This window comes from Strix uralensis, chromosome 3 (genome assembly GCF_047716275.1).
Source record: "Strix uralensis isolate ZFMK-TIS-50842 chromosome 3, bStrUra1, whole genome shotgun sequence".
Classification (NCBI taxonomy): Eukaryota; Metazoa; Chordata; class Aves; order Strigiformes; family Strigidae; genus Strix; species Strix uralensis.
In genome coordinates, this window is record NC_133974.1 from 72,789,157 (window position 1) to 72,811,365 (window position 22,209).

Consider the following 22,209-nt stretch of genomic DNA (forward strand, 5'->3'; position numbering starts at 1 on the left):
TCTAGTCGGTAGTAATTATCCAAAAGAGATTAAATTATGAGACTCTCAAGGCAAGGTATTTTGCATATTGAACAGGACCAGGGATTAAACACAGACACTTTCTGAACACCAAGGGAGTTGGCAGTGGGATAACGACTTCAGAGGAAGAGCGCACGACTGCGAGTAAATTGCAGTTTTCTTCCCCGTTCCTTGCTCCCCTCCCTGAGCTTGTGAGCCCTGAGCAATGCTTGTCATAGGCTGGTTACTGGGCATCGCTGGCTTGTTGAACAGGCTGCAAGTGGTACCGAAATAACAGCAGTCACTATGTTTGCAAACCAGGCAGGTGGTGCGTAGGTCCTGACATGGGAGCACCTTCATAAACAACACCTGTATGTCAGGTCACAGTATATTTGAGGTTGGGTGCTAGATTTCTAAGGCCTGATACCCATTGCTGAAATGCCGCCCAGGCTCCTGAGGTACCAGTCACCTCCTCAGGCAGCCATGAGCCATTTCCCCAGCGGTACAGACTGGGATGGGCCGAGAGGCAGTCAGCCTCAGGATAACGCCAGGCACGTGTGGTGCTGCAGCTCGTGGCACCATAGTGCCAGTCGGTGCGGGGAGGGCTGGCACAGCGGGCAGAGCTGGCTGGAAGGCAGGATTCAGCCACACTGGCTGTCCCCACCATCCTCCTTGCTGATGGAGCACTTCCTGCAGCTGCTCTCCCACCTGCTCTGGGAGAGACCGTCCACATGGGCTGAAGCACCTGGAGGTGGCGGTTTAAACTCACCCACCTGCTTTTGCAGGAGGAGGCTGTTGGAGGGGCCACAGCTTTGCCACCTCCACCGCAGGGAGGGTAACTGCCGGCCACTGAGCCAACAGCCTACCCCTGGCAAACAGCTGGGAGACCAAAACCTCTCTCCAACGACAGCTCTGGGGAGGATAGCTCTTCTCACCACATGGCCCTGCAGCTGGCAGCCCGCAAACCACATCTGGCCCTCCCTGAGCCAGCCGGGGGTCCCACCACCAGCCCTCCTCCTCCTGCCTGGCCCCACACTGGCAGCTGCTAGATCACCCGGCCAGGGCTGCTGGACGCTTTGGTGACCGCAGGCTGCCCCGGCACCAGCGTAAGATCCTTGCACGGCTTCAGGCTGGCAGTGGCTGCTCCTCTGGGGAGGGGAAGCAGGAGCAGGCTGAGGAGATGCTGCGTTGGAGGAAGAGGGAAAACTGTGGGACTGACAACCACGAGGAGAAAGTAGTATTTCAGATAAAAGCCTTGTTGCAAGGATGACCTGAACCCTGGACTGGCTGGAAATTTGTGGGAGAGCGGAGCAAGCGAGGTAACGAGGTGAGTCCAAGGCCTACGGCAAAAACTCAAAAAGAAAGCTCTATGCAATAGGAGAGTTCAGGATATTTTAGAAAAAAAGAATAACACAAAAATATGACAGTAAGAAGTACATTATCAGACAAGAGCAATGCTAGGGTAGCGCAAAAAGTTGGCACCACTGCCTTCCTCACCCCCATGGAGAGCAGACAAGCTCAGGGCACCCAGTGACCGCCCAGTCCCTTGTGTGGGATGGGCTCTGCCTCCAGCTTCATCCACAGCTAATGCCCTGGGGAAAGGGGCTGCAGGAGGAGCAAGGACCAATGTCTCCAGCCCAGGTGGGCTGCAGGCTCCAAGCTAAAAAATCATTTGAACTGTCACAGGGGGATGAGCTGTGGCCAGGCACTTTACAAAAGGAGGTGTGCTGCTGCTCCTGCTGCTGTGATATGTCAGAGCTTTCCCTGAGGCTCTGATCACTGATCGGCACTGAAGCATCAACATTTGGATATAAATCAGTTGCACAAGATTTACTGAGAGTCTTACAAAGAGCAAATCAGCCTTTCATCAGCCCTGTGCGAACCCTGAGGAGCTGTGGGCAGAGGTGAGGACCTGTGTGGGGGAGGCATTACCTGCACCTGCCAGACCTCCACTGATCTAGAGAAACTTAAACCACCTGAGGACTCAGGGGGTGGAGTGAGAGCTGGTTCCTTCTCGTGTTTTGACTTTTTTCTTTTTGTTTTTCCCCTCTGGTGGTTTGAAATAAGAGACTAGCTCGGTGCTCTTAAAGTCTGCAGGATGTTGCTTGGACTATGACAACTCAAATGAATGAGCAGGTTAGTGGTATTAATGTTGTCCCTTGGAGAGGTTGTAGGGAAATAGCTGTAATGCTTCTGTGGCCTAGGGAAGTGGCTGGACCATTTACTTGTGTTGACTCTGACCGTCAAATCTTTGTGCCAAGCCTTTGGTTTTTCAGCAGTTCATGTGAATAAGTAAGTGAGCCCTCCCATTTACAGCTGGTAAGTGACCTTGCAACGTGTGACCTAGCTTTGTCACATTTGTCCCTAAATCTGTTGTGTGACAATCCAAATTTACTTGAAGAAATTTTGTTTACTAAGAAATAAAACTTGGAGCATGTGGTGGAACTTGGGGATCTCCAGAGGTCCTTTCCATTCTGAGGGGCTCTGCATAAACAGCATGGTTAGTGGCAGCATCTGTAACAGATCTGAATGGATGGTATAGGTGAATATTTAAAATAATTCTAAAATGTTTTCATTAGAACAAATATAGACTTCTAACCTGCTGACTCTATACTGGAATCCTCACCTGTACTGAAAAATACTTCTTTAACTTGTTTTGAATTTATCTGGAGCTACCTGAACATTTATATACTAGAGAATAGATCTGCAACATTGCATAGGCATCCAAAGGAGGAGATGGAGGGCATAGCTAACAAGTGGGAGTTTTATGTTATAAGTTGTTTACCTCCATAAGAACCATATTGGACACAAACAGATCTTGGAACAGTGCCTCCTTTATACAGATTTTGAAACATTTTTGTCTCTTCTGGGAATACGTAAGAGTGTTCCACTTATTAGCAATTGTATAACAATAGGTAAAATGCAATATATGTCCTGCTGAAGAGGGAGAGCAACTCATTTTGTAGTAATGAAATAGCTGATGTTTAGCTTGCTAATGTTTTTATACTGGTGTTTCGTTAGCACACTAAGTACATTGCAGGGATACATACAGGGGTTATACGAACCTTGACTTTATTCACAACAGGTATATTGGGATGCAGAGCCAGGTGGCCCTTGGTGACTGTTAATGATCAAACTGCAATGCTTAGGGATTCCCTATTCCCACCTGCCAGTTTAACAACTACAAGTTTCTGGCACAACTTCAAAGTTTCTACTTAGACATGAAGAAAAACCCAAGTGTAAATCTGATAATAGCCAGTATGGAGCTTAACAAAACTGAACTGCTGAGCCAGTTCATATTGGTACTTGTATGTTATAAATTCTGGTTGTCATCTATTTGCCTGGTGGGCACTGATATTTAAACAAAGCATGTAGAATTTAAAATATGTGTTTGATTTTTTTTTTTTATTTTTGAGTCCAGCTTTTAAGTTTATAAGTCTTGGGAGAGGGTTTTTTGGCTTTTTTTTTGTTGTTTGTTTGGTTTTGTTTTTGTTTTTTGTTTTTTAAATCTGCTGTGTATGTCTCTCCACATACTAAGCATTCTACTTCTTCACCTGGTGGTGGGCTGTGGGAAGCAGGATTTGCCCTGTTTGTAAGGTGGGATGCTGCAGGGAGGGTGCTCTGGGCAGTCCTGGGGCTTGGTGGCGCCACCACAAACGTCTGCAGTGAGGTAGCGCCAGTCGAACTGGTTCCAGTGCCAATTGTGCCTGAAAGGTCCCCAGACATTGGTTTCAAGATCCAGGCGAGGCTTTCTTTAATCTTGCTGCAGCTGTAAACATTTCTGTAGCTGTTCAGGCTCAAGTCAAGCTGGTTAAGGCAATGTGAAATTCAAGGTCAAAAGGTGAAATGCTGCTAAATTTAAGATTCAAGTTTATGCACATGAGTAAATAGTTACTTGGATTGTTTCCATTTCAGACGCACTAAGTAAGGTATGGCTCTTCCTACGTCTGTCTCCACCCGCAGCTGGGTACTGTAGTCATTTCGCTGGAGTTATGAACTGAGAAGGTCCTCCCCAAACATGTTTTCCCAAGTATGCAAGCTGAATTACTCTTGTGCATCCAGGCTTGTGTCTATAAATGTTTGGATATGACTCTGTAGGTTCACTTCGTCATCCCTTATACTGGATTAAACAGTATATTCTTCTGTTGGTTTGTTCCTACTGCTTTTCATCTTCAAACAGTGGAAAAACTTGAGCATTAAAGATGCTTGGGATAAGAATCCATTCACAGATACACAAACATATTTGATGAGATCCTCTAATTGGGAGAGAGTGAGGTTTTGGGTTTTCTGGCGCGCTTTTTTTTTTTTTTTTTTTTTTTGTCGGAGCTTAAAGGGACAAAACTAGAGTACCAGCAGAAAAGTAGTACTTCAGGGAACCATTTTCCACCCAGGTACTGTACTTGTTCCCCCAGCACGGTGTTGGGATGACAGTGCTGTTGGTCCTTTTTGAAGGGTTTGAAAAAAAGACAATCTGTCTTTTAAACAGCTCATGACACTCTCAGTTTGATAATTGCAGGTTGTCTATAAAGCTCCCAGACATGCTTAAATCATACAGTCATATCGGGTATAACTCTTCCATTTCTGCTTCCAAGCTGGTATGTGGTTTGTTTGTTGCTGAGTAAGTGCAGTCACGGGATAGAGATGTCCAAACTTAGCAGAAGGTGAGGTTATCTGTTGCAGTGACCCAACACAGAGGAGGCACGTGTGAGGAGGACTCAGTAAATGCAGGACTCTTGAGACTGGTGCCTCCTCCCTGGCTCCATGGTAGTTGTTGCCACCCTGTTGATTCCCTGCAGCTGCTATAGGTGATGCCAGACGTGAACTCAACATAAGATCTTCCTCTTGTCTCTGGAGATCTGGTAGCCAACACCGTGAGGAAGAATTGTCAGAAAACAGCATGCTGGCTATGAATTAAAGCATTGGCTCTGGGTTTTCCCCTCTCGTATTAACTGTCCAAGTATATCCTTCTCTCAGAAGATATTTTAGATTACTTTTTTTTTTTAATTGATGACATCTTTCACTTGCTGCTCATCTCTTTTTCTACCATTTCTTAGCACCATTTGATTACATTGGGCTGATTTAGTGTCTCTCTTTAGAACCAAATTAATATTAAAAGTAAGCTTTGATGCTTCTGTAAGAGCATGTGTTCCCTTTCCAGTAGGAATTTGCAGATAAATGTACTTTTTTGGGTTTTTTACATAGCCTTCTTCAAAACTGTTGGTGGTAAGTTATATACTGGTCCATTTAATGGAATTTTTAAAGTGAGATTTAGTGAAATACCTTCTCAGACTCATCTTGATTTACATCTGATGCTTTCATGCAATTCTGTCCCAAAAGAGCCAGTTTGACTCCTGTGCTTTGTTCCTTCATTTCCCCATCTTCATTATTTTTCTTTTATTTATTCTGTTCCATTTTCCTTTTACGAATAAGAATTAAATAACCTGCATACTTGGTTATTACTAAAAAATTGGGATCTAAAGTCTGACTTCCAGTAGTTCCAGAAGCAGAATTAGATCCAGGTTTCATCCTGGATGAACAACAAGCTTTTGCCAGGCACTAATATCTGATACGGAATGACAGTGGTTGAACTTACTGAAGGAAAAAAATCAACAACTATGGAGCTGATGCGAACGGCTTAGTTCATTAAACTGCTACCCTAGCTAAAGTCATAAAGAGCTGATTGCAGTTATGAGATGTTGGTTTTGTTCTCTTCCCAAAAACCTTCCTCAGGGGGTGTTCCCTTACCTCAAAACACCTGAAAAAACAGGCTGGCAAACATAGTTTTTTCTGACTGCAGTGGAGACACTGAGGTGGTAACGTGCTCTGGATGTGCTGGAGCCAGGTGGGAATATGTGTAACCGAAGCTGTGGAACCAGCAAATACAGGGACTTTGTCTCCTCGCAGAGACTTCAGCTGACCGAAAGCTGTGTAGGAGCTGGTCTGCTGCCACAAGTCAGACATGAGGCTTGTTTCTCCCCTCTCAGATTTTGCCTCAAGCCTTTTGGCAAAAATGAAACTGGAAGGAGACATACTAAAATTAAGAGTGGCATAGTTATATGTCATGCATATAATACATATTTGGCACAAACACAGCTGTAATTAAATTTTTTTTTTGAGAATAAACTGTATGTGTGATGGGAACACATAGGTGCTGTGTTCCATGTGCAGCTAACAGGCTGTGTCCTGAAAAGCTGAGTCTTCTCTGGCATTCAGAATCTAACTTTGACCAGATGTTGATGGTGGTTGAGTTGCAATACCATGATGGGAATTGTCCAGTGGGAAACAACTTATCTTTTAAAATGTAAAACTTAAACCTTGATTTAGTGTCTTGCATGGAAGTGAGCATGACTTGTATTCGATACATCCCTTTTTATTAGTATTCTGCATAAAAAATTTCTTATGGTCCCTACAGTGTGTGTGTATTTGGGCTCTGCACTTTTTCAGCACTTTTTCTCCTAGCATTGCAGTTCATAGGTGTGCAGAACAGTTTACCTTGGAAGGGACCTGGAGATCACCCAATGCAGGGTGGACTTACTTTAAAAGGTTCTTTGGGGTCTTGTCTGGTTGAGCCTATGCTGGCATATAAAAGTCTAGCTCTACCCAATCACTACTTACAGGTTTAAGTTAAAAAGTTTACTTGGGGAGCAAATACTGAAGATTTTACATAAAAGCTGCATGCACAAATACATACTCCTCATGCTTGTGTGTAATATATTACACTCAAGTGCATGGAGCAGGGAACTATTATTATGACCACACTTGTGGAAATATTTGAATTTAGCTTACTTTACATAAACACTCTGGCCTTAAACCCACAGTGTATGGTAACACGTATAGCACAGCAGTCCTGTTCTCAGGAGCAAATGCTTGAAGGTGTTTTCGGTGTTTCCATTTTAACCCTCTCAAGCTTGGCCTTAACATTTTTCTCTGAAATATTTTCTCAAAAGAATATTCTATGAAAAACTGCATGTTAAAAGGGGTGAAACCAGTTGCCTTCCCTCCCCACCCCAATACGTCAGTGGATAGAGAGCCTCCCCTGGCTCCAGTGCTTGCCCTGGCTGGTTGGGTGGCCATCAGCAGGGCAGACCTAAGTACCTGCTGGAGCACAAGCCTGGTGTGTGAGACCTGTTATGTACGGGTGAGTTCCTTGCTGAAACATTGTAGAGAAGCAAAGCTGTTTGTCTGGAAGCCTAGTCATGAGAAGCATGTTAAAAACCCAGTATTAATCCAAATCATATGTTTAAGACTTCATTTAGCTATTTAGAAAACAGGAACAATGTCCAGTATGTGCCTGAAATGCTCGATTTCTTCCCCTATCCCTCTTCCCACCTGTTCATTTTATTTATTCCCGCTTCTGGGATGCTCTCTGCTGTGTTACAGTTCAATTGATTTAACAGCCCATAGTTCCTGAAGCTTTTGCACTGCTTGTGTTTAAATCCCACCCCAAAAAGCTCACAGATATATATTCTTGTACCTGATACTGCTTAGCGCAAATCCAGCTGTTAAGAAGTGGAAAGTATCTGACTGACCCTTGCATCTGATCCAGCCTTTCATGCCAAGGACCAAAGGCAACAGCAAGATATGCTGGGACCAGGACAGGATGTCAGCCTGGTGCGTCCCTCCCCAAACACAAACCAACTTCAGAAGAACTGTACTGATAGAGAAGATCCTGTGGACAGCCCTCTGGTGCATGGCCCTTTGTGGCAACAGCCAAGGACCAACGACATTCCTGACTTTCTGGGACACAGGAAAAGAGCCCCAAGCCTTGCTTGCATCTGGCACTTGGCCAGGACATGGCTGAGCTCCCCTCCTTCCTTGGTGGAGTTGTGTTTAGCTGGAGACAGGGGCATGACAAGTGGCTTATGCAGAATAAAAAAAAAAAAAAAGGCACTATTTAAATAGATAAGATGGTAAATAGAGAACAATATTAAATAACGGATATACTTTATTAATGAATTCAGACTTGAGACAGGCACCACTTGTGCAAACTGAACATCAGTACACACATACACTTTATTTTCATGTTCATGGCAAATGAAATTCTGGTATTTGAATTTTTAAATACAAACGAAGAAGCCCGTTGTATGTAGTCTGAAGTATTTCAATGTCATTACAGAAGTAGTTCAGCAGTAGCAATAGCAAAGTATTCAGTCACTACAAGAAGCAGATCTTCTGACAATAAACAACTGTATGGTTCTTAACATGCTTTCGCAAACGCAGGGATAAGCATGGCAAGCTGCCTTATAAAGCTGTGGTTCTGCCATGACACAAAATTGCTCAGGGCAGATGCAAAGGCAAAGGAGTCCCACACTTGCAATTGCATCCATGTAACAACAAGTGACACACCTACTAATAACACTCACTCTAAAAAGTTTTCATTTTAAACCCTTCTTGATGAGGACCTCAGAACTAGGGTGGTCCCAGGGAATGTACTGTGGCAGTTTCTGCAGCTCAGCTGATGGCCAATGGCTCAATCCCGTTTGGATCATGAGACACAATCTGCACACCAGTGTGGATTATTTTTAACAAATCTTCTACTAAAATGTAAAATGAAGGACCAAATGTAATAGCTCAAGAGAATTTGCAGATAATTAATAAGATGGGGTGGGGAAAATTACAGGATATTTGCCAACTCTCAACTGAGTTGGAAGGGTGTTTTAGGGAGACACTGATGGGTCACATAAAGAGTCCCAGCATGCATGGCCTGAAGGGACAATATGGAGACTACACTATATAATGTGTGTGAGTATCAAGCAGCAGTTTGAAATAACTTCTAAAACTTGTTGTTCAGACATCCATATCCATATGGAACCTTCACAGGTGGCCAGCTAGTGCCACATTTAGTATCCCACACAGCATGGAGATCTGTCCAACGCACCTGCGGGGGAACCACAGTGAATGATGGTAAGGCACAGTTATGGTTTTCTGAATTTCTCTGGACAAGATGGAAGGAAAAACTTACTTACTTTTCTTGTAGGGATGCTACTAGGAAAACTGTGGCTGGAAACCACACTTATTTTCTCCCAGAAGTCTTTGGCTATTTCTAGGCTCGATATCTCAGTGTGTGTGCAAGACTAAATTAAAACACTGTTATGTGCATGAATAGCGTGGTTGTATTTTGGGGCACAATTTAATAGAAAATATCAGAAATCTCTCTCCCCAGTAGCTCTGAGAGCCACATTTGAATCGTACTTTCTACTGATCATGTTTGTCCTGCCCCAATGTAAGTAAAGCATCCACAGCCTAGGCTGTTACAAGCTCTATCATCTAATCAGGCTAAAATGTCAAATAGCTCTATTTTTTACATTTAAATTTATCTTCATACCAATCTTCATGGTGCTGGGGGACCACGCTATGAATAGAACAGTTCTGAAATGCAGTCAACAGACATTTCCGTGCTACTCCAGGGAAGGCACAGATAATTATTTTAATTGTCCCCAGTTTGCTCTTCTGTCCATAATTATAGTTTTAAGTTTATAAATAACAAAGCATGATCTTAAAAACTAAAACAAACCCCTCAATTACAACACAGTTCCTGAGATAATTAAGTCTCCAAATGTGACTGTGTAGAAGGGAACCAAAACTACACTGCAGAAGCCCATAACATACAGATGTGCGTAAGCAGAGCAAAGCGACAGGATGGAAAACATCACCAGGAAAATAAACTCTCTCATCATTATTTCACTGCTTTTTACCTAAAAAAACAATAGCCTATTGTCTCAATTCAACCTATTGTTCGGTTGCATTTTTTGTTATTGAAGGAACCAACAGTCAGTCAGTGAGAGTTTCCTGAGGAGCAGCAGCTTTAAAAGCTAAATGCAATATCCTGTGCCTAAGGCTTGTTTTGCTGCAGATTTAGGAAGAACCAAACAAGGCAAGTTACTGAGGTACGTTAAAGCACACGGTTTAGGATTTACCTTGTTTGAATACCCCCTTCAAAAAGAAACACACTCCAGTTTTACAAGTATGGTGGTTAAAACCTGCAAAACAAAGGAGAACAAAGCTCTGTCCTGTTGCATCCTTACTTGATGGACACTCCTCTCTAGTTACTGGGCATTGCGTACTGCCAGGAACAGGACAAGAAAAGCTCTAGGTCGGGAGCCAGCACAGCAGGAGGCTCCATAAGCCATGAACAGGAGAGAAACAGGGCTTCAGAAGGAGCAGTGCCCTCTCTGAACCACCAGCTTCACCACCACAAGCACACAATCAGCTGGACAGCCTGTAACATACGCTTTGGATAGAGAGACCTATGGATGAGACAGTGTTTCAAAAGGTCTTTGCCCAACAAGGAAACAAATTATATATTAAAAACCTTTTACAAAATACATGTTCTGTTCTTTCTCTGCTTAATATCTTCCTTGCTTGAAGCTTGGCTGTTGCCCAAACGCATCCAGAGCAACACTTGATGATAACTCAAAAATGTGCAGTTAATCTGTGTGTAGTTTCAGCTCCTGAATGCCAGGAGTGAAAGTGTATTTTTCAGAGAGAAATAGGCTTGATCATGTTTATGCAAGCTTTTAGACGGCCAAGATAAAGGAAATACTTCTGTAAACTCCTCTGAGAAATGATGAAAACTCTAAGGTGAAAAATTTCTCTTTTTAATGTCATTTTATCCACAAATAAGCATAAGTCCCAGCAGAGAGCTTCCTGCACTACAGCGAGAAAAACTTTAGCTTGCCTTTTTTTTTTTTTTTTTTTTTTAAACCTTACAGCTATATTTCATCATAAAAAATAGTTTGAAGAAAGAGTAAACTTTTGCTCTTTGGTCTATCTTGACATTCCTCCAGAGACACATAACAGGAATACTTCAGATTCATTTTTGTCTCCTTGCAGGAAACAGGAAAGTTGCAGTTCTTAATTTCCAGGCTTCTGAAATGAGAAAGATAAAGAATTTATGCATTGAAACAAGACACCTTTGCTTTCTTTAAAGAAAACAAAAAATAGAAGCATCACAACCTAAAAGCAGTGTTTTACTGAAATTGAGTATTTTTGCCTTAACCATAATAAACAAAAGTGTTTAGTAATGCCACATGCACCTCTCATTTATTCATAACTCTACTAGGTGAGAAAGAAAAATCTGTACTCATTCCAGTATGATATGGACTTTAGACTCTACTTAATTGTAGTAATTGCTGCTGACTGAAACCAGCAGTACTGTGGAATGAGACTAAAAGAAGTCAGATTTTTGAATGAATTAAGATGAAAACATCTATCAAATAGTTTGTAATTTTAAGACATCAGTTTTGTTGTCCTCCCCTCATGGGCTTCTTTATAGCCATAAAGATGCTCACAGTCAGAGCTCTGGGATTGATCTCACATTCAAAAAAGTTCTGAGGGTGGCAAAATACCCGTGCTGTGTATTACAATCATTCTGATGCTCTGCCAATTTTGAAGAGGAGATGAGTGCAAGAACATATCTGCAACTGTGGACTGCCATGGCCTTACAAAGTCACAACCAGCCGAGGGAAACATCCACCCCTCACCATCAACCCAAACACCCAAAGCCAAACTGGCACAGTAAGAGCAGGCACCTGCTGCCGCTGATTAAATTAGAGGGATCCTTAAAGCTCACAAGGGTCCTTAGCAGACTTTACTTTTGCAGAGTGGGTCAGGTTTATAAATTACCCTCACTGTGCAAATAATACCTTTTTTTTTTTTTTTTTTTAAATACTTCCTCCTATTGGCAGACTTATCTCCATGTAAGTCTTATTCTGACTGGTGTTATCTACAGACAGCTCCTAAGGAAATAATTTCAACTTTTAGTGTATAAGCTGGGCAGTATAATTTAAATAGGATAGTGGCCAGTGATGAACTAGCCATATTCCTTTGGGTTCATGTCCAGATATCAATGTTTCAGTTTTTTAGTAGAGCATGTTGCTCCTACTAGCTCCTACATGTTTTGTGTATTAGCTATTTGTCAAAAGAAAAAAAACCAGAGATTACTTTCTGCGTGTATGACTTTTCAGAGTATATTCTAATGACCGGTATTCTGCAAATTTTTGTGACAACTAGCATCTGCTTTGTTAACACAGTGAAGTGGTGGACAAAAAAATCAGAGAGGCTAACAACATCCAATGTTTCAGCTCAGAAAGAGCTCCACACAGCTACCCTAGCAGCAGGAACTTTTGCCTGTATCTCTTTCACAAGACTCATGAAGCCAGGCGTTGCAGAGAACATAAAACGCATGCTAGAACAACTGTTCTCAGCTCTGCGTGCATGTTTATAATGAAACATCTGCAGCTCTTCCACAAATCTCTAGATGTTTTTCAATTACCACATCTTAAAGATTTGAATCAGTCCTAATGAGTTGGCACAATATCATATTACCAGAAATTTTACATTGTACACTAAAACCCTAAGAAAAGAATTCAAACCAAGCTGGGAAAAAAAAAAAATCCCTCAATCTGCCCTCATAGAAATAAACCCACAAATACCTCAAAGCACAGTATCAGCTACAGTGTGGGTTCACTTCAGTGAATATGTGAAAGCAAAGAATAATACTAAACTTCTCTACAGAAAGCTGGGAGTAAAGATTATATGGGAATATTGTTTCTCTCTTTATCCAAAATGAGACATGTACAAATCTAACACATGAACTGGGTGAATTTTAGAGCTCATGAACACTGACTACCTTGTGTAGTTCTCACTGGATATTACAGTACTCTCAAGGTATTTATTTAGATTGTTAGAGGTAGGAACACAGGTGAGTATGTGCCTATATTGATGAAAAATATATATGAGCAAGCTGGTTTTTTCTTTAAAAGGCTTAAACTTACTGATTCATCTGCCTGATGCCAGCAATAGCTCCATAACGAAATTAAAATTATTTATTAACAGTTGGATACATACGCTATTTTCTACCTGACTATTATGTTTTTGTGACTTTGTTAGCATTTCTTTTTATATCTGAGAAAACACCATCACTGACTAAAAGCCAAGTTTAACATTTTCATTTCATGCACAACTTCAAATGAAAGACCTTGCCAGTCGGAACAGAGTATTTAATCTGCTTAATCATCATTGTTCTTCAAAACTCATCAATCCATGGTTTGGATGGATTTGTGTAAGACTAGGCAGTAAACACCCAACTGAGCAGGCTATGTGAATCTGGATATAGATTTTTACATTAGGATTCTACAGTCATTTCAAATGATTCAGAAGTAATTACATGACTGACACATGATGAATCAATATGTATGCATGAAGCCATCAGACATATAACGCATATCAGTAACAAAACCAGGATGTGTGCCAAGAAGTGGTATGCATAACACTGCCCAGCAACAGAATAGTCCGTGATGGTTTGTGTATAAGCTAGTAATTACCTGTGCATGCTGGTTAACTTTCAAGCTAACTGCTTTTTACTTGATCAGTACACACGAAATGGCAGAATCTGCTCTCACCAGATGTTATGTGAATGCTGTGACATTCAAGTATGGGCAAGTGAACAGTTAATTTGGTCTGAACAGCGATCTTGTTGGGTTGTGCAAACCTCTCCCCGTCTCCAAACTACCCGTTAGAACACAGAACCAGAAAATGAAAGCCGCTTCTCTCAAACCAGAGTAGGCAAGGATTGCTAGATCAGGACTGAAGTTCCTGGGCCTATCCATCTCAAAGCTGTGGCCAATCTGGGGTCCCATCGTATTAACTCACAGAAATATTGTTCTGTGTAAAAGTAACCATTTTAGTCTCCAGACCGATTTACTGGGGGAAGGGAGAGAGTCCCATCACAGACACACATGCTTTGTTTCAGTCACGGTTACATCCTCTCTTACTGCACTTCTGTTACAAGGTTAAAATGGAGTAGTATGGAATATTTTTGTAACAGTTTGGATTTTTAAGCGAGGAACATATGCTACACAAAATTAAAGCAGGACACCAAGAAGATTAAGTGCTTAGAGAAGTGGAGGAGGTGGCAGGGGAACTACAACCTTCAAGGAAAAGGGAGAGAACCCAGCATGAAAAACAGACAGGCTAAGAGGACAGATTTGTATTCTTGAAATGCTTATTACCGTTTGAGAGAGATGACAGCAATCAGGAAAAAAAACCAAAACAAAGCAAAGCTCATGAAAAAGCTGAGAAACATCTCCCCTGATATCTAGGTAATGACAGAAACATGCTGCCACATGAGAATAGTATCAAAGATGAACTAGATTATTTCTTTTGAGGCAAGTAACATGACATGATTTCTTGACTGACTTTTTCCATAGCCAAGAGCGGTACAACTGTAGACCCAGCTCCTCCTCATGTCAAACTGACAGAGCCAGGAAATCCAAAAGGCACCATCAGTGTACACCAGCAAAGTGCCAGCCACTATTCAGTAAATGAGAAACCCAAGTGATAAAGTGCACATTATGAAATATTCGCCCAAATCCCCCCAAACTGTGTGAAGTCCTCAATGAAACTAGGGCCTAGATAAACTCCCAACAACCTTTTTTATATACATATTAGAGATCAACATCCTCCTCCAAGCTGAAACAGGAAAATAGAGGCTGTTGACTGACCTGAATTTGGACATCACTCTCAAAACAATCCTTTCACTTGCTCTGTGATGGGGTCAAGGTCAATGTCATAGAAGCACGGCCTTGTGGGCAGTCCTGGCATGGTGCTCATCTGTGGGAACAATAAAACGAAGTTAAACTCCTGCACCTGTAAGCAGATAATCACTCCACCCATGTAAACCTTAGATTAAGAGAAAGGCTGGATTGTTCATCATGGACTCAACCGCAGATGTGATCTTCACCACATTTTTTGTTTCAAATGTCAATCTTGGTACTTTCTCAACTAATTTTTAAGTGCATGCTTCTAAAAGACAGGAAAGAGAAAATGAAAGCCACAAAATGCAGACTAGCACAGCAACCTAAGAATAAACTCCTTAAAAAAATGAAGATACTTTGGGACTTATTTGTTCCTCAGAATATTTATCCAGAACATTTATCCATTTATATCTACTGCGAAAAACCACACAACAAAGGGCAAGGACATAATTGCCTGAATTCACCTGGTCATATGAATGTGTTGAACTCAGACCTCTCCCGCAGAAAACCGGAATATAGGAGCAGAATTAATCGCAACACTTTCATGACTTAATGTAAGGAACAAATTGAAATAGTTCAGCTAAACATACATGGATTGTAGCTGAATCCTAATTTAGTAGTTAGAATTAGCAGGTTGAGATATGAAGCTAAAGCTACCCAATTATCTCAAACTATGCATAATTAAGATCCTGATCTAGCATAAGACACCACCATCTGCATACTTTTAAACATGTAAATAGTTTCATGGACATAAATTACACAGTCAACTACAGCTCTGCTTATACTATTATTTACAATTGGCATTTTAGTAGCATTAAAGACATGTGGGTGATGTGGAAATCTTGAGGTGCCGGTGCACAATAGCTTAAGCCACTTTAAATCAGAGGTACCCCAGCTTCTCACCTCCCCTGCCTCAGGACTTCCCCCCTTCTCCCTTGTGAAGGAGATGTCTGGAGAGCAGGTTCAGCAGAATAATGCTATTTTTTTGATCTGCTTCATCTTCACCCATTTCAGCACCTTGAGCCAGGGAAGAGCTTCCCCATTCCTGGTGCCAGCACTGGCACAGGGTAAAGGCTGCAACTGTGGGGCAGTTTTAAGGCAGGACCAGTTTGAATCAACCGAACCACTTTGGATTCACAACCTACGTCTTCCTAAGATGACAGTTGGAAGCCCTGAATACCTCACCATATTTCCACTAATTCAAGGTACTCTGAAAATAGTATTTGGGCTTAAGGACTCCATAAAGCCTTTTGATATCTTAACATCAGAGGTGGAGGATGGCCCTGCTATATTAGGCCCTATATTAATACCCAAAGAGATGAAACACCTTACAATCTCTGGAAACAGACCTGGAGTTGAACTTAGCTTGACTGTTTGTTGGCTAAGAGCCTTTAAGCATTAAAACTTAATAGATGCTAGATTTTGAGGAACAAAATTTTAGCTGGGGCAAGTCAGCAGAGCTCATTAAAGCTGGTGGTTAATCTGACCCCAGAAGGTAACCTTCAAACACGGCTGTGTAGAAAAAAAAAAGTACACTTGCTTGAGTACCAGAAACACTCCAAACACAATAACCTACAGAAAGGGTCAGATTAGGGTATGTTTTCATGATGGGAGCTGAAACCCATTGCTGAAAGGGGACAGTTTCAGGGGAGTAGCCAGAGCTTGCTGTGGCCAGCCATCACCTCCCAGCAGAGAGCACAGGGCTGGGCGGCTTCCTCCCTCTGTCCTCCCTAATTCCCCAAGGAGCACAGCTCAGCTACAGTGTTTTCTCTGGCCAAAGGCAAGCTCTAACAGTCTAATTGGCCTCAAAAGAGGAAAAATACATGACCACCAGCCTAGCTCCTCCAGAGAGCCAGATTTACAGGCCCTTCTTGGGCTGGAGCAGGCTGTATTTCTCTGTGTCAACCTGTTCTGCTGCATATTCAGTGATGGAGTTAGCATCTCCCCTATGCTTCAGCTTCATTCCAAATGCTTGTGTAATGTTTCCATCGTGGGAACACAACCAAACTGTAAGATCTCTCTACCACAGTCCCAGCTCTGCTGTCATTTCTGAGGTTAATCCCGCATTGGGAAAGGGAAAAAGAGCTCCAGGAGTTCAGTATCAGTGCAGCCATCACCTCATTTGAGATCTAGCTCTGAGAAAAAACAGTGGACTCAGTACATTTCCTCTGGTTTTAAATAATAATCAGTCCTTCCTGATCTTTTGTTATTGCTTGCAGTAGGATTAAAAAACAAAACTGTCAGTTTGCATCGAACAAATCCTACCACTGATTGCATGACATCATTTTATTGGCTGACATTGCCCTGGTATCTTAGCTAAGTACTAAAACACCTTGTTACTAATCTTTATCCACACTAGTTGGACTACTACATCATTAAGGTTACTCAATTATTTTCTGTCTCAGACTCATCTCAGTTTCTGAGTTAATGCTTGACAAGAAACTGCCTTAATGAATTACACCTCACTGGGAGGGGAATGAACAAATTGCCAAAGACAACTTTCTGTGTATGGCAGTTCTACAGCTGAAAGTAAACTCCCAAATTCCAGGTTCCTTTTTTTTTTTTTTTTTTTTGAATATATCTACAAGCTTGGCCAGTCTTCATTTTCCCTGTATAATAAAAACAAGAATCAGTTTAGGGGAGTTTTTCCTTATTTTTTTAAAAAGAAATGTTAAAAAAAAAGGTCCTACATGTGTGCTTTGGATTTGGTTTTTTTCATAGGCTCAGTTCTACACTGGTGTAACTCCACTGTATTAACTAATGGAAATCTATTACATCTATAAAATGTGAATATCAACCCAGTTTATTGCCATTTCAGGGAATACAACTATTCTCATATTGAAAATTTAAGTCAACAAAAGGGAATGAATTATTCTGAATTAAAATTACTGCTGCGTAAAATGAAGTACAAGGCAAAAAAACCCACAGAGGAAACACTTTGGGACAAATACCTATGTGAATTACAGAGCGAAAATAAAACACGTCCTGTCATTTTCCCCATGGCCCAGACTTCCAAACAGGCAAGGCCACGTAGATTTACGATCATTTCTCTCTGCTCTCATTCTTTGGACACACAGAGGTAACATGCAGCAGAATCTATCCCTTTCTCATTACTTCAAGGTCAATAGGAGATGGCTGGCTGGCTGAGGAGATTACTACTGATTATACCCTTTCCAGCCCCCCATTTCTTTTCTGCAGCCAAAAAGGCAGGAGAAAAAAGACGGCTCAGTCGGCTGCAAGGCTGAATCGAGGCTTCAGCTGACTGGCTTTCCACATGGCTGTGGGCTCTGAATGATCCTCTTCCCTCTCACTGTTTTCCGTCATGCTGAATGAAGCCATTAGCGAGCAAGCTCACAGGCTGGCCTTAAATCCAGCAGGCACGACCCAGAAGCATCCCTCTCCCTGCACTAAGCAACCGGAGCCTGGATTTCTGTGCAGAGCAGGGGATGCTAACCTGCTCCCCAGCTGCAGCACACACCATACCTGCACAGCGGCTGGCAGACTACCTCCACCTCTCCAAGGCTCTCTGAGAAAACTACTTACTAAAATTACATCATTTCTAAAACTTGAAAAAAGGAGAATGAACAATGAAAGAGAAAATATGCCTACAACATAAATCACTTTGGTAACTGGCAAGTATGTACAGCATGAAAAAAACCACAGAAATTTACAGTCAGACAGCAGCTTGCTAGACATCTCATACAATATACACCCTCTATATATTGCACAGAGATCAGCACAACTCTCCACTCTAATATAATAATGTTTGGGTTACAGATTGGTGGCTATGCAACATCACACAGTGAAGCTGTGAGAAAAGAGCAGGGTAAGAAGCAGTGAATGACAAACACATTATCCACTTAAGACCACAAACTGAATGTAGGTAGCTGAAATAATCAGTACTTAATTTGACCAAAACTGTTACTACCACACTTCCCCTGGGAGAAGGAATATATAATGCATAAACTTTGCACCTTAAGACTTAATGCAATTCATATGAATGCTTTATGTGGGGTCAAAAAAAGTTTTTACGAAGAATTCAGCCAGTCGCTGCCCATAACATATCATTTAAGAATTAATAGGCACTAGTTTTATAGGAACTCACTGGAATCAACCATTTTCTTCACAAACTGTGCAATTGTCTACACATCCATAGGAGCAAATCAACTGCAGAAAGACAATGTGAAAATACAGTGCCTATTTATTACTATGGCACTCTACGTTTAGAAGGCAAAAGCAGCAGGTCTTACAGTCAGCTACCCTGAGGGTCATTTATGCTTCTGGAAATCCACAACTGGTGGAAGATAAAAGACAATTTTAGTTAAGAAAGCCTGAAGGCTACTGTTATTTATACTAGGCATTTATGATCTTCCAGAAGTTTACTTACATGACTAAACAAAAAAACCCATAAGGAGCTTCCTTACAGAAGGAGGATGCCAATTATTTTTAAGGAAGCTATATGAAAGTGCTGTTCCACACCCTCTCCAAGAACACATCCACTGTCACTGGAAGAACGACTAAGTTGAGTTTCACTGGAGTTTCATTTAAATTACAGTTATGTGTTAACTTGTAATTTTAGTTGGCCATAAGGTCTATGTTGCACAGTTGCACAGTCAAGCACTAAGACTCTGCTAGCTGGGTTTTTTATGGTCCCAAGAGGAACTATGCTGCTTAGCTTCTATTTTTTTTTTTTTCATTTATCTATTTGAAACTAACAGGACCTGAGATCACCTTAACTGGGTTAGCACAATGGCATGATTTACAAAACAGACAGTCCTGAGGACTACCTCCAACTCATGTTTAGTGTCTTTTTCACCTATAACACAAGATGAATCTGTTTTACAGGCAAAACATGATTTCTAAATAGAGAAAGAAAACCAGAGGAATCCGTACTTACCCGAAGTAGGGAAAATAGACAATTAGAAGATAGCAAAAAAAAAAAAAATCAGTAAACAGGTTACTGAGGAAACCTCCCTATTCTGTGGCTTATGGAGCTAATGTTGCATTTGACAAAAAATACAAGTAATTCACATTATCTAATTGTATCCTTTTGTTAATTAAACAAGTTAAGACAACACACAACCATTTCAAACTTGAAATACTGCAGAAAACAGATGTCGTTTCTCAAGAGAATCTAGCATACACAGGACTGCGGATAACTCCTCAATAAAATCTGATGGGGTGAATTGCACATCCCACACTCCCTCAGCAAGAAACAATACAAGAGGAAACTCAAGAGATTTATAAATAGCACTGTAAACCTGCATGCATTATGGTCAACGTGCCAGAACTTGTTGGAATCCTGAGGCACAGCACGAAGGAGCTACACTTCAGGGTTTCAGTAATGTTTCGTAGTGTGAGTTAGAGCTCTGAAAGACAGTTCACTACCAGAAATTTGCTCTCCTGCAGTGCATCTGTCAGTCTCAACACATGTGAAGCTGAAAGGAAGAGCTTTCCTCCCTTCTTCTGAAGAAATCCCTCCAGGTCTCCAACCTTGTCTGCCTTTAGGCACTCTTTATCTCCAGTGTCAGATTACTTCCACTGACACCTGTGGTGCTGGCCATGCACTGGAAGCTGGCACCAGGATAATTGCAATCCATGGAGTGGGAGAGAGAGATTAAGAGTCACCTCACTACACTGCATGACTGGAGAAGTGAGTGCAGATCCTATTACTGGCTGCCTTAAGGTCCCTGCACTCTCCATTTTAAACCTATACTTCAAAATTTTTCATGAGACTATCCACGCAATGAGGGTAACTGGTAGGACTACAGCACTCTGAAGCATGTGACTGTGCAAATGCTTCAAATAAGTGGCCACTTATCTTCAAACTGGACTGTCCCACACTGTGCAAAGGCACTCAGTGTGCACTGAAGAGGGAAGCTAGTGCACAAAAATTAGGCAGCACATCCTAAGTGTCTCCAGGATCAGCTTGTAGTTTGTTCCACAGAACTGGAAAATTCTACCACTCTGCAGAGCTCTATCACTTCAGAGGTAGCTCATGTTTTGAATGATAGAAGAAAAAAAAGTTTACATGAAAATGACAGAAAAGAATAATTACGAGAACAGTATTGTTTGTCTTAATGAAAAGAAATACAATAGAATGAAATGGCCAAAACAAAATATGCACAATATAGTCCACATCCCACCCTGCCAGGTATTAGAGAAGGAAACACCACCATACTAAAGACTGAACTGAGGCCCAAGTGACCTTTTACCACCTCCAAAAAGCAAACAAACCTCAAACTCTCACATTAGGAAAAGCAGATGCATAGTGGAGGCAAGCTGGGGCTTCCTTGGAAAAGTATCAACCTTTAAAAACAAACTAATAAAATTAGCCCTGGAAATGGCAATAGTTTCCAAAAATCTACCTTAATAGCTACACAATGCTAAAGAACATATTATGTCATTATTTTTCACTGCCTGAAAATAACAAGGATTTCTAAAAGCAGCTAAGCAACTAACTTTAGTCAGTGTTTAAATAACGATTTACTTGTAAGTTTTAATGAAAATTTGCCAAATGTGATGATAGCAAGAGGAGATAGGGAGAGTGAAGCTCCTATTTCCTTCTCAGGAAATCTTTAACAAAAAGGGATGTTGTTGCAATGTATAAGAACAATCATAGTAAGAAACTCAACCATTAGCAGCTTTCAAAATAATCAAAATAATGTTTGAAAAGATGCTGATGCTACCCAGACATATGCTGTAGTATCCCTTGCAATAAACAGCTGTGTTTCACTGGTATGCTGTCTGATATTAGGTGCAGAAGTCCATCTGGCATCAATTATTCTATTATAATTGTCTCTAATGTTTCCACATTCTCGGCAATTGTTCGATTTTGTGAAAGAATTTACAACAACAAAATGCATGGACATTGCTCTTCTGCTACCAGCAGCTGGATGAAGTTATGAAAGTACTGAGTATTGATTATACAATCCTAATTGACCTTGCTGCCAGGTGCTCCAGTGAGGCAGAATTAGCTTATGCCCTGTTACATTCTCTGAGGGATTACCAGGACCCTACAATTTGTTCATCTTGAGCAGAAATAGTCTGAATCCAAAAGCGATCTCCTGGGTACCATAAGGAAAAAACCAAACCCCACACAACAGTCCACATCTGTCCAGTACAGCTTTTGGAGAGACCTGTGAGTGCATATCCCAAAGGGAGCAGGGGATGAGAGGAGTCAGTCAATGCTTGGTTGGCCAATTTCTTTGTGAACGGGTCAGTGTAATACCACTGGAACTCAAATGTTTCTGTTAGTGACGTGCTGAAGCACTGAAGACCCAGAAACAGCATTTTGCTAGTTATTTAATAAAATATTTAGGCTTAGATGCAATCTGTAAAAGAATGAGCAATTTCCCCTATTAAGTAAAACATTTGTGAGTCACATATATGACTGCAGTTCCTCTCAGCAGAGTTGTCTCAACTAATTTTCACCTTAGAATTTATAAAACCATACTTGAAGCAGAAGAAAATGGTCCCCATAATAACAGCATAATGGGATCAATATTTTAAATTTTACTCAAAAAATACGTCTCTCTCTGAGGTAGAATGTTAGATGGTGTTAGTTCAAGTGTACTATTTTTTCATACCATCCACAACACAGCATGTTTCACAGGGTATTCAGAGCTGTTTTCTGATTTAGATAGGTTAATTTATAAACAAATTACTACAAAAA

At 41.3% G+C, this 22,209-nt stretch overlaps 1 protein-coding gene across 1 annotated transcript in view; it reads right to left on the reverse strand.

Annotated features, from left to right (window-relative positions):
- Positions 1–7,924: 7,924 nt before the first annotated feature.
- Positions 7,925–22,209, reverse strand: part of MTHFD1L (methylenetetrahydrofolate dehydrogenase (NADP+ dependent) 1 like) — a 159,321-nt gene continuing 145,036 nt past the window's right edge. Inside the window, exons 27-28 of the mRNA XM_074862861.1 lie at positions 14,502–14,610; positions 7,925–10,866 (exon numbers count right to left, since the gene is read on the reverse strand). Coding sequence (XP_074718962.1) covers positions 14,521–14,610 — 90 coding nt within the window. The 3' untranslated portion in view covers positions 7,925–10,866; positions 14,502–14,520. The remainder of the gene's footprint in view (positions 10,867–14,501; positions 14,611–22,209) is intronic.